General features: G+C 35.8%; 1 protein-coding gene across 1 annotated transcript; it reads right to left on the bottom strand.

Moving 5' to 3' along the window:
* Positions 1-4,590: 4,590 nt before the first annotated feature.
* LOC123540296 (uncharacterized) lies at positions 4,591-17,006 on the bottom strand. Its single transcript, XM_053527109.1, has 6 exons — positions 16,802-17,006; positions 15,307-15,386; positions 10,375-10,530; positions 9,712-9,882; positions 7,934-8,080; positions 4,591-4,909 (listed from the first exon to the last, which is right to left on the bottom strand). The coding sequence occupies exons 1-6, from the start codon at positions 16,856-16,858 to the stop codon at positions 4,606-4,608; spliced, it is 915 nt and encodes a 304-aa protein (XP_053383084.1). The 5' UTR covers positions 16,859-17,006; the 3' UTR covers positions 4,591-4,605.
* Positions 17,007-17,046: the final 40 nt, after the last annotated feature.

The following is a 17,046-nucleotide window of genomic DNA, read 5'->3' as shown; positions in this document are numbered from 1 at the left end:
ACTTGGCCAAGGTCTTATGGTCAAACACATTTTGTTCAAGTTTGGAGAAGATCGCAGGAGAAATGTTTGACTTAGAGTGTGGACAAGCTTTGTGACAGACAGACAGATAGACACACACACACACACACACAGACTGGAGTAAATCAATATGTCTCCCACACCACTGTGTGGTGGGAGACATAATTATTTAATTGAACAGGTTTACAAAAATATGCATACCCCTAAAAGATTTAAGAGGCTCGAATCAAAGAGAAAGCAGCATACAGATTGACCCGACTGTTTTTTGTCCCCTTGGCAAGTTAAATCTGGCTACCTTATCTGCCCCTGGGAATTCACCCAACCGACACAGTTTTTTCTGTCTTTGGTACATGTACTCACAATCAATATTGTCTTCCTTAAAAGTTTAAAGGCTATGCCTATGGTTCCGCCCATGCAAAGAACAGATATCTTTTCATACTGCTTAAGCCCCTTTTGGGTAAACTAGCAGGTGCACGTCAAGTGCAAGAATAAAAGTATTTTAAAAGCATTGAAAAGAAGACTTCAAAGTAAAATAGTGAGAACAAATAAAAGTGACAGTGTTAATACAAGGTGAAGGTATTTATAGGTTAAAAGCTGGTAAAAACAATTGTCTCCAGTACTCAGGGGCGGTTTGAAATGAGAGGGGTTAAGACTACACTTAAACCCCTCTAGGTCAGATATTCCAGGAGTACTTATAATAGCTGGCAGAGGTGTGAATTTGCCTGAAGGAAAGGGGTGCATGTGGCGCGTCATACTCACAGGCACCACGAGATATGATGGAACCGGCACTGCCACCAAACAGTATACAATTTTATAAAACATTGTCAGCCGTGCCATGTCACGTCGGTCTTGTAATGTCTGCCAACATGTTGCATGCTGGTGACAATGTCATAATTAGAGTAGTTGTCTTTTACCCAATGGACTGCCCTGTGCTGAAATTTTTCTACTTCAGTGATATTTAATTGTGTATGAGGGCTCCACACAGAAGAGGCATATTCTTGTGGTCTAACTAGTGTTTTGTAGGCAATTTCTCTGATGTTTTGGTTTTTCGTCTGGATGTTTCTGCGAAGGAAGCCAAGAGTTTTATTATACGGGAAAACGGAAGGTTTTTCCGTCTATAGATAATTGTGTATGCGTATATGTCAAAGTAAACCTATATACCGTTCAACTTGGGAATATGTTCTATACCTTCACCGTTTATTGTTGTTGTTGTTTCTGCCCATAATTCCCGGAACTGCTGCCGCAGTTCGCGCTGTAAATAATTCTCAGGACGACATTTGATGAAATAAAATTGCTTATGAACGATCCGGCGCCGCATTACCGTTATAGATATGTGAAAAAAAAAAACAGATTATTCTTATTCTAACGAGTTGAAAATTTCGCGGTATTAATGGAATAGGTGTTATTCGGGTTTCTTCATGCAACGAGTTTTTAGATGATTCAAGCGGCCCGCTTTTTGTTTCCAATATCGAATAATAATGTACATTACAGCAGTGTTTGAATAACAAAATCATTGCCATGTTTGTTTGTTTTGGGTTTAACGCCATTTTTCAACAGTATTTCAGTCATGTAACGGCGGGCAGTTAACCTAACCAGTGTTCCTGGATTCTGTACCAGTACAAACCTGTTCTCTGCAAGTAACTGCCAACTTCCCCACATGAATCAGAGGTGGAGGACGAATGATTTCAGACACAATGTCTTTTATCAAATCGTCACGGAGAACATATTCCCCGACCGAGGATCGATCTCATAGACCGACGCTCTACCTATTGAGCTAAGCGGGCGGGTTTTTTTAATGTAGAAAAGCCAAAAATTTCAAAAATGTCAAAGTAAAACGAATTTAGAAACGCTGCCGTAACAAAATTTATTTTACATTTTCTCGTGGTCCAATGGTTAGCGTACATGCTTCACATGTGAGAGGTCAGGAGTTCGAACCTCGTCAGATGCTTCTAATTTTTTTTTAAGGCTTATTTTTTATTGGTATTTATCACATTTTTTGCAAATATTGGAACAGAAATCAATAATGTATATAGTTAACCAATGTTCTGCCTGTAAATTTTGTACAAAAATTCAAAGGCATGGAAAATCATAATTATGTTGCTTATCTCCCCTCCCTTCCACAGTCTTTCACATACACTGCAACTACATTCTCAAAAAATCAATTCATTGACTAGAGTTTTACACTTAGAAAAATGTTGGCCATAAATCTGAGAGGCCCCAGCTACAATCCAAGGGGTGTAGGGATGATTTGCCCATTGGGGCAGCAGAGGGGGCGGGTCTGGGAGGGGGTACCGCCTCCCATCAACAAACCTATAAGCCAAGTTTGAAGTCAATACCTTGAATGATTATTAAGATATGCTCTTGACACAAAATATGACCCACAGATTTGACCTCACTTTGACCACGGCCTACTGTCTTGCTTTATGCACTCTGTACATTGTCTCATCACAACCTATCTATATGCCAGGAATAAAGTCAGTATCTTGAATGGTTATTGAGTTATGCTCTTGACATGAAATGGCCGACTGATGGACAGCAGGACTGATGCACAAATGACATCACACAACACATCCATTTTTTTTCAAAATGGGCTTATAATGAATAAAGGGAAATAATAATAAAAAAAAACATGCAAGGCGAAGTTAAAATTCTTGTTCAATGAACATTTCCCTTAATGTTCTCAACCTATTTATGCATTTTAAGTAAGTTACCTAAAGTACTTAAAGTGTTATCAACAGCACAACTGAAATTCCAAAAGGGAGCTTTCAGCACTTTCTCTCAGTGTCTACCATCTCTGAATGCACTTTAAATGAATTCCCTTCAGCTCTTAATAAGTTTCATCATGCTTTGGATAAATTGTATAAAGGGAAATTTGATAAAGGGAAATAATTAAAACAGTAAGCTAGGCAGAGATATGGTTCATGTACTCTGTACTTGCCTTTGCATTGTATGAAGTTTTAATAAAATCTCTTAATAATTTTGGAGTAATTAATGCTCCAGACAAAGCTATTGTGTGTAAATCAAATGATAGACAAGAGCTGTCTCCGTAGGATGACACATGCCCCCGATGGCACTTTGAATGAATAGTTATGGCCAATGTTAAGAGTTTTGGACCTTTGACCTACGGAGCTGGGTCTTGCGCGCGACACATCGTCTTACTGTGTCACACATTCATGCATAGTTATTTTAAAATCCATGCATGAATGACAAAGATATGGACCGGACATGCCCATCAATGCACTATCATGAAAAATGATCTTTAACGTCTAAGTGTGACCTTGACCTTTGAGCTACGGACCTGGGTCTTGCGCACTGCACGTCGTCTTACTGTGGTACACATTCATGCCAAGTTATTTGAAAATCCATCCATCGATGACAAAGATATGGACCGGACACGCCCATCAATGCACTATCCTTTAACGTCTAAGTGTGACCTTGACCTTTGAGCTACGGACCTGGGTCTTGCGCACTGCACGTCGTCTTACTGTGGTACACATTCATGCCAAGTTATTTGAAAATCCATCCATCGATGACAAAGATATGGACCGGACATGCCCATCAATGCACTATCCTTTAACGTCTAAGTGTGACCTTGACCTTTGAGCTACGGACCTGGGTCTTGCGCACTGCACGTCGTCTTACTGTGGTACACATTCATGCCAAGTTATTTGAAAATCCATCCATCGATGACAAAGATATGGACCGGACATGCCCATCAATGCACTATCCTTTAACGTCTAAGTGTGACCTTGACCTTTGAGCTACGGACCTGGGTCTTGCGCACTGCACGTCGTCTTACTGTGGTACACATTCATGCCAAGTTATTTGAAAATCCATCCATCGATGACAAAGATATGGACCGGACACGAAAATTGCGGACGGACTGACAGACCGACGGACAGACAGACGGTTCAAAAACTATATGCCTCCCTTCGGGGGCATAAAAATTGAAAAAGTAAGCAAAAAGAGTTACAGTACTTGTATAATACACTTCTCAGAGGCTTTTGTTACTGAGTGAAGTTTTAACAAAAGCAATTTATTTGACCTGTCAAAATTTGAAAAATACAACAGAAATTAAAATAAGTTCTTTTAAAAACATTTCTTTAATTTACACAAAATATGAAACATATTTCTTATTTTATATGCAATTTAAATGAAAACCGACTATCGGAAATGAAAAACAGGCTAGTTAAGAATAACCAAAAATAACCAGTTCCAATTCACTAACAGGGGAAATAATTGACTAGCCAGGAAAATTGATGAGGGGGGAAAGAATTGACTAGGGGGGGAAAGAACTGACTAGTCAGTTTCTTCCCCGGGGAAAAAACTGACTAGTCAATTCTTTCCCCCGGGGAAGAAAGGGGAAAAAACTGACTGGGGAAAAAAAACTGACCGTTACACCGGCTTTCATTATATTTTGTTCACGCCTATATAAGATTAACATGAAAGCCAGAAACATGTTTTGACAGGTCAATGAAATAGTACAATAGGAGCAAGCCTTTTCTAGTTATTGATAAGAAATTGTTTTCAGTCTCTAGTTCCTTGAGACCTTGACCTCCAATGTTCTTACTCTGAAAACCAAAGAGATCATCCTATTAAGTCTGAAAGCCACTGATTGATGAGAAACCAAAGGGTCTGCCGAAGGGCCAAGGAATCAATCAAATGACACAAAGCTAGCTTGAAGGCAGGAGAGGAGAGGTTTGGGAAGAAATAAATATAACATACAAACCTATACCAACGCATGAACTTTGTTATCACTCCAATCTGGAAGACCATTCCACCCGACTTTCCTTCCTTTTCAACGTATGGTTCCGGTTGGTAATTTAACAAATCTTCCCATGTCTCTAGTGGTGGACGTTCACTTGAAATGGTTGCAACATTCCTTGATTTACTGTAATCATGATAATGAAATAATAAACTACTCACAAGATACAGGCCTCAGTTTCTTCTCTTTAACCCTTACCCTGCTAAATTTCTAGAATGAACTTGTCCATCTTTCAATATGGACAGTACCCTTAACTGTTAAAAGGGATGATTACCAAAATGATACTGACTGAATGGCAAACAGTACAGATTATGATCTACACTGGTCACAAAGGCACAATCAATTGCGTCCAGCACGATAAGGGTTAACTTTATATCCTAGTTTATAGTTCTTGTGAAAGTTGCATTGCTGAAAGTACATCTTTTTTACAATTCTTCTTGTTGAATTGTATTAGAATCATGCTATATATTAAGTTCTGTAGACTGAAAAGCTACAGGAAATTGTAAATAAAGTTTGCAACAATGAGAACATAATTATGTCTCAGAACTATGAGTATGAAACGGATTCAATATATTCTTTCACTGGTCTTTGTATACCTAAGTAATCAATCAAATGAAGATGATTTTCACATCATCCCTCTGCAAAGAAACATACTTTTGAAGTATTGCTATCCATGACCTTATTGCTACAAAGTAGTCTCCCCTTGGTATACTATTCAGACACTGAAAAATTGCAGAAACAAGGGCAATTCTAGTGGCATAGCTTTTACCTGTAAACCTTTTCTTTTACCAGGGAAATAGGAAAAAGTCACAGGGATTTAGGTCAGGAGAATATTAGGTGGGTACTCAACTTTTCCTTGTTGTAAGAAAGTCTTCGATGCCAATATTGTCCATCTTCAATTGTGGATAAAAATGAAAGGCAAAATACTTGGTTGAAATTTCCAGATACATACCTCAAAATTTGAACACAGTACTCAAAATTTATTTATTTAGCCCTGTAGAACTAAAGTTGCGTTGGTTTTTCTGTATGGCCCAAAATAAATAAGTTACAAAATAAGCTATTTGTAGGAACAACAAAGGGAAGTAATTCTAAAGCAAAATTCTAAGTCCACAAAAAATCCTTACCAGGTCAAACATGTCAAAATCCACCTAAAAATTTGAAGCAGCATCCATGTTGTACCGCAGAGAAACATGTTCCCGGATTTTGCCAACAGCCAATAACAAAAAAGTTACAAAATAAGCTCTTTATAGTAACAACAAAGGGGAGTAATTCTTAAAAATTGCACCAAAAAGATGGAATCTACCAAATAAAAAAAACTGATCAATGCATGTCAAAGTTATTGCCTAAGATCTTACATGACCTTTGACCCCTAAGTGTGACCTTGACCTTTGAGAGAGGGGCCTGACGTTTGCGCATGACGCTCCGTCTCATTGAGGCAACCATTTATGCAAAATAAAAATAAAACGCGGTTTTGCTATAAATTATTTAGATACTAATACAGTTAGATCAAATATGACAGAAATGTTTCTTTGTGCATGCATGGCGCAAAATGGTAGGTCATCACGCTCCTTTGTTTATACACGCCAGGACTGGAAATGGTAATACATCTTGCGGAGGAGTTCAATTTGGGCTAAAATGTTGGTAAATTATTCTGCAAAGTATATAACCAACTTAGTATGTGTATAAATTAATCAAGACAGTTATGCAATGTGACATTTTGTTTTAAAACATGATATTAAGTAAAATATTTGATCAAATTTGAAAGCTACATTTCTAGATGCATACATGGCGCTAAATATCACGTCAACGTGACATCGACATAATATCAATGTGATGATTTAAGCATAATGTTAGTCAGATAAGAATGCATCTTAAATTTATGGAATGGACAAGCTCTAAAACTGACCACTGACCCCTAAGTGTGACCTTGACCTTTGAGGTAGGGGTCTGGGACGTTTGTGCATTACACTCCAGGTAATTGAGGTTAATATTCATGCCAAATATAAACCTCCATGCAAGTCAAAGTCATTGTCCTGACAAAAAATCAAGACAGATGCATGCACTATCTAACACACATACACCGAACAACCATTTGGATTACTACGAATCTTGTTGCTTTCCGCAAACAAGCTTGACAAAAATGGACAAGACCGTGAAACTTGATAGAAGTTGATTTAAACACTGTTTTTGCATTTTCATAAAATAACTTTAAGAAATGGGCGTGCCAGAATACAATTTTAAGCAACATATCAAATCTAGCATGTCTGTTTACACTGGACAAGCAACAGAACAATATCATGTTGTAAACGCAAAACTATAAACAAGTCTACCATCCTTAACACAAAACGTTTAGTTCCTCTACTTATCACATGTCAAAATAAATTTTTATTTCGCAGATAACATACGTGCATGATAATAAATCAGTGTCTATACTGAGATTATTAAACTCATTGAATAAAACTAATAAAATGCTCAGAACAGACTTGCATTTTATCAATTTTATTCAATGAGTTTAATAAACTCAATGTGGAAAGACACAAAATGTAATATTCTTTTTATCACATGTTAGCTTTTCCTGCTAAAACATCAAAACTTCTCAATCTTTCTTTGCCTGTTATAGAGCCAGTTGCTTCGACAAACGTCTCTTATACTTGAAACGATGTCAATGTCAAAGTTTTTTATACTTAGTCTAGTATAATATCAAAATGAAGTAATGGCTTTTAGGTATTTTACTCCAACAAATTAAGTCAAACATGTAAAAAAAACTTGTTTTACACATATTATAGTCCTTTTTTTTCTGAATTAGGTAAAATGAAATTGTGATCATACTGAGGTCAGTTAACAGATATTAACATTTTTTGCTAAGGATGGTTAGACAAATCAGACTTTAAAATGCCCTATCCATGGACATAGCAGACTCTTTTCTCTTTTTCACATATTTCATCACATACGTATTCAATGGAAGTTCTGTTTAAAATGGTTGTTTCTTTTCAGCTACATGAATTACCTAAATATCATGATTTTACGCTGATATCAATTTAAATATGTAATGAAAAGAACCATTTCCAACCTATGAATAAGGCATTTTTAAGTCCTAAAACAAATCATAGAAAAAAAAAACATTGTAAATAAATATTAACTGTCTGATACCTCCTCCCAAACACATTTTTGGTTGCAGTATCAACAGTGTTTAAACGATAAGCTGTATTAAAGATGGACAAACGAGCACCAGTGTTGTAAGTCCCATGATCTCTCTCCACTTGCAGAGTAGAGGCATGTGTACCTCTACCCCTTGATCTAGGAAATCCAGTCAAATAAACATAATTACAACAAACACATTTAAATGCTAAAGATTCATCAAATGAATGGCTGGTTGTGCCATTTCTATTCTGTTTCTCAAATAAGATATCAAAAATCAGATTGTGTAGTTTGACCTGTATAAAGACTTGCCTGGAAAATATGTGCTTCATAAGTAAACTACCATGACATTGTGAGATATGATTAAAATTCAGTATCTTCTGAACAAAATACCATTCCTAAGGAAGATATAGCAAACAAATTCACTCTTTCTACAGTATTTTACTCAAAACTCCTTATGTAACAGAAAAAGGCATAATTAAAATAGTCAAAATATACTTTGTGCTTAAAGTCTGCAGCATCAGGCAGTGAGAGACAGAAATGTGCTAAAGTATTCTTGCTGTGAAATAAAGTTTATTTGTAATGTTTTTATGCATTTTGCTGAATTGTATTAACCTTTAGCCAGCTAAATTTCTAAAATGGACCGTTCCATCTTTCAATTTGGGCAGTACCATTTATTATTTGAAGGAGTGTTCACTGAAAATACACTGACTGAATAGCGAACAGTGCAGACCATGCAGGCTCTATCTTGGTCTGCACTGGTCGCAAAGGCAGAACCACTTGCCGCCAGCAGGCTAAAGGTTAAATGATTAATTTTGTAATGTCAGATCATGATAACAGCATGTCTTTTATCTAAACCTAAGTTTAATTCTTACCATGCTAAAGTTTCTATAATGAACTTGTCCATCTCCCAATTTGGACAGTACTATTTACTGTTGAAAGGGGTGCTTACCAAAAAGATACTGGCTGAATAGCCAACAGTGCAGATCATGATCAGACTGTCGGATATGCAGGCTGACCATGATCTACACTGGTCTCAAAGGCAGAATCAATCGTATCCAGCATGATGAGAGTTAAGATGCAGTACGGCAAATTTTCTAATAAAGCTGCCCTACTGTCTTTGCTCATAATGAAATAACTGTTAAAAAATGTTGTTATGGCTTAAGCATGAAATGTGTTCCTTAGGAATGCTGATTGGTTAGCATGAGAAGAACATTAAGGTAAATTACTGTGGTTCAGGTGATATTTTGAACAAAATGCCGGCAAAATTTTCATTATACCTCACTTGTTCTTTCAGTAATACAGGAACTAATCAAAATTCCAGGACAATTGTTTTGGCATACATGTCAGACTATGAGGCCTGATCTTTGATATCCTCCAAAAACTGGCCCCATGCTCACAAAACAGGTTTTGGTCTCAGTTGAGTCTGATTAAATTCCAACTGACACTAACCATTCGTATTGTATAGTCACTTGAAATAGTCCTGAACTTATCATTTAATTTTTAACATGTAATTTTCATATAAATGACATATTAAGTTTCATTATCAAACTCAACAGAGACTGAAAATGTTTTGTGAACAGGAGGTCAGAATACAAAGACAATTTCGCTAACAATAAATATGTCTAGTTTTTCAATCCAACAGTGCCACAATTCTACTGCCACTGAGCATGATAGTGCTCTAACTGTGCAAACAGCAGCAGTAATATAACAGTATAGTCTCAACCCAGTGAATCATTGAAATCATACTATTACACAGATAATACTAATAAAAACAAATATATATATACAGTAAAGATGGAAGATATGGAGCTTGTTTCCTGGGAGAGACAGCATCTTGGCCAAAATCTCCAAAGTCACTAAAATCATCAGTGACGGAGGTGCGGCGACTGCTTTGACCACCAAGATTGTAGCTGACTGATGAAAGTCTCCGACCACGATGTACACTTTGCATGCCTGGGCTATATCACATAGACAGAGAGAGATATAGAAAGATAGATAAATAGGCTGACAGGTTAGAGAATAGACATTAATAAGATAAATTAGAAAGAAAGATTGGTTAGAAAAATTAGAATATAGTATAGTCATTTAGAGAGATAAATAGAACTATCAGAAAGACAGATAACTAAAAATATGAGTTCAAAAACAGTCATTGGAAATATAAATTAATTGGAAACGTCTAGAGAACAAGCATTAAAAGATAGATAAATAGAATGATATACCTGTTATTTTCAAGCTTTTCATACTATGCATCTTTTTTTAAGTTGTACTTGTATAATACAAAGTTTGTCAGCAAATTATGAACTTTTAATTTATGAAATGAATTTGTTTGGTAATTCAAAAACAAACAAAAAATTCCAGTATTAAAATGAGATTTCTTTGGTATAGCCCAAATGTATAACTGTTAACTCTAAACAAGTTTAAGGTATATATTTCTCTATATTAGTGATTACTTTATCTTTGAACGATATTGAGAACGTCTTTTTTGGGTAAGGTCATCTAGCAAAAAATCTCCGAGTTCGCTGCTGGCCTCAGCAATTGTGGTACGACGACTGCTGTAACCACTCCTGAAGCTTTGAGCACCACGATGTTTGCCTTGGCCACGAGAACTGTATAAAACAAAGACCCAGATAAATAAAGAAACATCAATGAGAAAGGAAGAAAGATTAGAAAGAAGACATTTCATCATATTAGAAAGATAAACGCTCTTAAGTTGCCTTGAAAATGAACCTTTCCATTTTCTAATATGATAAAATTTGAAATATTGGACCCGTAATGAAAATAAGCAATTTAAATACGCTTGCATGGTATTCTGGCATTAAAAATATCAGGAGAATTCTGGAAAAATGCTTATACCCACTTATCACTTATCCGAAGTTATGTTTGTCCGAAATTCGCTATAGTTTCTACGAACTCTCTGGTTTTTCCTTATCATTGTCAATGTTTTTGGATGTTGTGGCAAATATTTAAATTGAAAAGCATAAACTCTGTGTAAGCACTAAACTGCCGCATCCCCTGACCACTCCATGAATATTGACGCCAGTGAAAACGAAAGTACACTTTGGCACGTGGCGGTAAAATGACATAATTTTAAGACTGCTTTGCACATTGTTTTGAACATTACGGATCAGCGACTATGATCATATTGGATCAGTCTAAAATCTGGCATGCACATCAGTTTACAGGTGCCTCTAGGTATAATTAAACGGTTAATTGTTTGCAGATTGTGACAGTAGGTGTAAGATGAAAAATGCCTCGGGAGTGAATTTCTCGATGAACAAGAGAATTATAGACAACTATCAAAATTATGTTTGAAGATTAGATAATCGATTTCCGGGCTACCTGATATCAAAGAAGTATAAAAAAATACACAGCTATTTATTTTTATAACTTTTTGCTGATTATGGAGTTTCAAGTATTTTAATGTAAAATGTGTGAAAACACGCCTGGAAAGTTTTACACAGGTCTTGTTAAAAACTTAATGATCAGTTACAGAAATGCGTTGTAAAATATATTTTATTGAAAAACAGCATTAATTTTTTTATCTTTTTTACGCGAGCTCTAAATTTTACATTTTATACAAAAGTAATTTAGGACGCCGGTCCCAATACCGGCTATTAGCTATGCCCGAGTCATTGGTATTTACTCCCCTTGAATTCTCTTCAATATAGAGGTACGCGGGGTAAACAAAGATCGATTTTCTTAATTTTTGAGTCAGGGGAAATGTTTGGTCTTTTTCTATCCACATATATAGGACGCATCGGTCCTTCGAGACCAGAATCTCGTAAAAAAATGTGCGTCTTATATTCGTAGGATGACGGTACCTTTATAGAGAAATACACAACCAGTGAAACATTACATGAACCTAAACACTCTTTGTACAGGTATTGGCTACATACTGCCTCAATATTTTACTCTAGGAATTTATTTGGGTTCATTTAGGTATTTGTCATTGGTATGTTCCTAGCAAAGGAGATTTTCACGCACAAATTACTTAATTATGTGAAGCTTAAGCTGAATATGAAGATCATTAATATTGTTTAGGTTCTAACAGAAATGTGTAATAAGCAATTATCACTAATGTAAGTAGAACAAAATGGGCAAATGTAAATATATCTAATGTTGGCTACGTCTGAAGTCTAAACTGGTACACTTCATCAATTAAGCATTGGTAATTTACAAGACTGAACATATTTATTACAACAGTGTTTTATTGTTTACAATATGTGAAGCTAAGATTCGAATAGAGATACCTGAATACAGTGACAAATAAAAGGTATAGACATTTGCTTACAAAGTTTAGACTGTCTGCACATAAACTGCGCATTGAAACTGGGAGATATGGTCAAAATAGACTTGATAGAAGTGAAAGACGTTGTGAAATTTGTGAATCAAATGATATTGAGGATGAGTTTCACTTCATTCTGAAATGTAAAAAGTATAAAAATGTTCGAAAACGATATATTGATAAGTATTATTTTGATCGTCCTAGTGTATTTAAACTTGTTGAATTGTTTTCATCAAAGAATGTACAGACCTTAAACAGATTAGCTTGTTTTATAAACTGTGCTTTAAAAATAAGAAGTAACATATTGTGAAGTTCTTTAAAGTATAACTGTTACGGTTAAAAATATTTTCAGACTCCTGTATGTATGAATCACAACCGCGAGTCTATCTTTTGATATATATATAAAGTTTTAGCTTTCATAATTGTTTGTGTACTTTGATATACGCAAAACTGATGTTTTCTTTAATTATCATAATGTCACTCTCGTTTAATCAAGTATCTGTATTGTATTGATGTTTGATATATATACATATGTATATGTGTGACCTTGATATATATATTTATTTGTTTAAGGATGAGGAGCTTAAGCTCAAGTCTAAAAAATAAAAGATTTGTTCTGTTCTGTTCTGTTCTATGAACTACAGTCGTTAGATGATAGAAAGCACCAATACTCAAAAAAGGCATTACCACAATGTTTCTGTTTGAACCTTAATTCCATGTTCAAGATGACCTTTCACCTTTCTGCTAGAGGTCATATGCATATCACAAAGTAATATCACTTTTAGTAAATAAAATCTGTAATACAGTCCTCAGGAAGCATGGCATACAACCAAGCAAAATTAATAGTTTTAACTGAGTCTGTTCACATGAGGTAATGGAAAAGTGCAAAACCAACCACTCCCCATTCAACGAACCATCCAGACCCAAGCACCAACTTAAACGGAATTCTACTGCGAGATACTGAATGGACTCCATGATCACATAATTATACCACTGTCAGGATATATCTTTACTGCAGACCTTGTGCATATTTCTTGACACAAAAGTCTTACTAAGGTACCTGCAGTAACATATTATTATCACACTTTGTGTCATGACACCCACACTCCCTGTCTCTCTGCCATTTGTGAAAGGGCATCCTGAATCTGACTATATAAGATGCTATCTAATGAATATCATACAACAACCCCCTCCCCACTTCATAAAAAGAGAGAAAAAAAAAAACAACAACAGAAAATGTATTAATTTTTAAGATTTTTCTGAAAATGATTTTTAATACTGGAAAAAGCCAGGGTGCAGACAACAGAAATATTGGGTGTATAGCTTCCTTTGAATCAAACAGAACAAAAACTATAACCGGAAGAGTCCTATTGTTACTTGTGAAAAATTTAGTTTATATTTAACAGTCTTCTGGCTTAAGGATTTATCACTGTTCATGTTTTAAACAATTTAAATTCAATTTCTGAAACTTACACTTTAGTGTATTAACTGATAATTCATGTACCTAATCTTAACAGCCAACATAGCAGAAGCAACAACAATATAAACTAGAAATGTGCCACAGACACAGATGCCTCTGCAACATGAGAAAGGTCACAGGCATGGTACTGCTCATAAAGTGAAAGAAGGACCCTTGGCCCTATTTATTTACAAAACTAGATGCCCAAGGGCAACATGTCAAGCTGCCAGCTGTCAAAAGGACTGGGAGTTGCACATGACACTCTGTCTCACTGAGACAAACATTTGTGCCAAATAAAACAACTGTGCCAGGTTATCTTATAATTCCACATTCAATGACGAAGTTATTGTCCGGACAAGATCAATTATAGCCATATTTGACCTTTAAACTCCAAGTGTGACCTAAACTTTTAAGATATTGACACGGGTTTTGCGCGCTACACGCCGTCTCATGATAGTGAACAATTGTGCCAAGTTATTTTAAAATCCCACAATCAATGACAAAGTTATTGTCCGGACAAGGTCAATTATAGTCATATTTGACCTTTAAACTCCAAGTGTGATCTTGACCTGTAAGATATTGACGCCAGTGTTGCACGCGACACACCATCTCATGGTGGTAAACAATTGTGCCAGGTTATTTTATAATCCCATATTCAATGACGAAGTTATTGTCCGGACAAGTTCAATTATAGCCATATTTGACCTTTAAACTCCAAGTGTGACCTTGACCTTTAAGATATTGACACGGGTGTTGCGCGCGACATGCCGTCTAATGTTGGTTAACAATTGTGCCAAGTTATTTTAAAATCCCACAATCAATGACAAACTTATTGTCCAGACAAAGAAATCTGGACGGACGCACTGACGCACACACGCCCATACACCGAACAGCCATTTGGACAACTATGTCTTCGCTCCCCTATGGGCTTGACAAAAAATATTGTAGGAAAACCAGAAACTTTAGTAATCTGTATATGTAGTGAAAATTGGCTAAGTTCAACCAAGGACTGTGACCTTGACCTTTGGGCTAGTGAAATGGTTTTGCGCAAGTCATATTATCTATCCATGCTTGTGTGAAATTATTCTGAAATCGGACCATGCATGTCAAAGTTATGGCCCGGACACGAATACCACTTACGCAGTGAAAATTGGTTAAGTTCAACCAAGGACTGTGACCTTGACCTTTGAGCTAGTGGAATGGTTTTGCACAAGTCACATTGTCTATCCATGCTTATCATTTGTGTCAAACTATTTTGAAATCAGACCATGCATGTCAAAGTTATGGCCCGGACACGAACATCACCATTTCCCGAACACAAAAACAAACACTAACACAGAGACAGGGGTAACACTATATGCTTCCCCCCATTTTATGGCGGGGCATAAAAATTCGAAGTTAACTGTCAAAATTTAATTGAGCCGCACAATGAGAAAACCAACATAGTGCATTTGTGATCCATGCTGTTCGCTAACGGTTTCTCTAACTGCAATATGCTTCGACAGCAAACAGCATGGATCTTGATCAGACTGCGTGGATGCGCAGGCTGGTCTGGATCCATGCTGGTCGCAAATGCACTTTGTTGGTTTTCTCATGGCGCGGCTCAATCAAAAACAACATCTGCTGGCTGACACTTACACATATGTTCCTCTACTCTGATCCTCATCCCTTCCATGCTCCTTTTGTAGTTTCTCAACAACCTCTCTGGACAGTGGTACCTGTACACAAGCAAATTTTAATCTTTGTGAAGGACACTTCTAAACAGTAAATACCTCTATTTTCTATATAACTAAAGGTTTACCTGAGTCTTTTAACCAAGTCTGAAGAGCAAACATTTCTCAACAAAGGAAATTATTTTCTCTCCTCACAGTTGGTTATTCAACTTCTCAACAATAACCTTATAAACAGAGGAACAGGGACATTACCTTACAGAATTTGATAACAAATAAAGATACCATTTGATTTATCTTCTAAAATTTTGAGTCAAAACAGAGGGACGTCATTATATAAAATTTTGATAAGAAATAGAGAGACATTACTTTATAACATTGATCTTGAGTAGCTTGAAAATTACAAGTCTGCAAATACAGGGTTTGAATCTTGACAAGTTCTTTTTATATCAAGCAAAGAGCTCAATACTAACTTGTAACCGAGAATCAGGCACTGGAGAAGATTTGTTTCATCTTTAACTACACAAAATTTTCAAAAGCAAGAGACAAACACAAATACAGTCGAATACCGTTACCTCGATATTCAAGGGACTGAAAAAATTGCATCGACGTATCCGAAGTTCGACGTAACGATATCGACTATCAGGGACTACTTTGTACTTGTGTCTTTATTGTCATTATATCTAATGCTTTTTTCCAGAGGGCTTGAAAGGGGAAAGAAATAATATAAAATGTAAATATGATTTTAATTTTATTGACAAATAAAACATGTTAATCAAAAACATACATACAACTTTTTAATTTTTGAAAATATACATTTAAACATTAGCATTTTTATTCATTCCCTAAACAAGTCTGAATGCAGCGGTAATGTTTCTAGTTGAGTAGTCATTTTGACTGTGCTTCGATAACGAAAATTTGCCAGTTAAATATGCATATTGTTACTCAATCCTAAATGGTTGATTTTTACTCAGTCAAACAGAAAATATTTCATCCAAATTAGTTTTATTTTGGAAAATAGCTTTCCTACTTGCACGGTGTTTTATAAGACTAATTATTGGGAGTTAAATGCAAAACTTCCTGACATTTAAATTGGATTAAAGATTAAATAACAAACAAAACAAACACACAAACTAACTTGACTATGATTAATACATCACCGGACAACAATAGGTTGATTTTCACACCTTACAAATAACATGGGTATTTTTTGACAAGCTGTGATATCGACGAAACCAGGTGTCAAAACAGTACAGGTAAGTCGACGGGACTGAAAAATCTCATCGAGCTAAACGAAATATCGAGCTAATCATTTCGAGGTAATGATAAATAATTACATTAAGATAAATAGGGAAAAATCGGGACCAAATCAAACACATCGTGCTAACCAGAGTATCGAGGTAACGATATTCAACTGTATACAGATAATCTAAAAAAGAATAAAAACTAGATATGACAAATACCTTTGACCTGATGTCCCTCCCTTTGAGATTATGTAAGGCTGTTAGACAACTAAACATAGACTTTAGGAAGAGAAGGTAGTCTCGAAACTGTCTCTCTTTACGCTGCAGTCTAAAAGTACATAATATACATTTTCTTTGATAGGTAATTACAGAAATCCAACAAGGAATGAAATTTTAAAGCTTCACAATCTCAGTTACAATAAGTGTATAATGGATTTTGGCTTTGTATCTCATACTAGCTGACC

This window comes from Mercenaria mercenaria, chromosome 16 (assembly GCF_021730395.1).
Source record: "Mercenaria mercenaria strain notata chromosome 16, MADL_Memer_1, whole genome shotgun sequence".
Classification (NCBI taxonomy): domain Eukaryota; kingdom Metazoa; phylum Mollusca; class Bivalvia; order Venerida; family Veneridae; genus Mercenaria; species Mercenaria mercenaria.
This window is presented reverse-complemented; position numbering and strand designations above follow the sequence as displayed.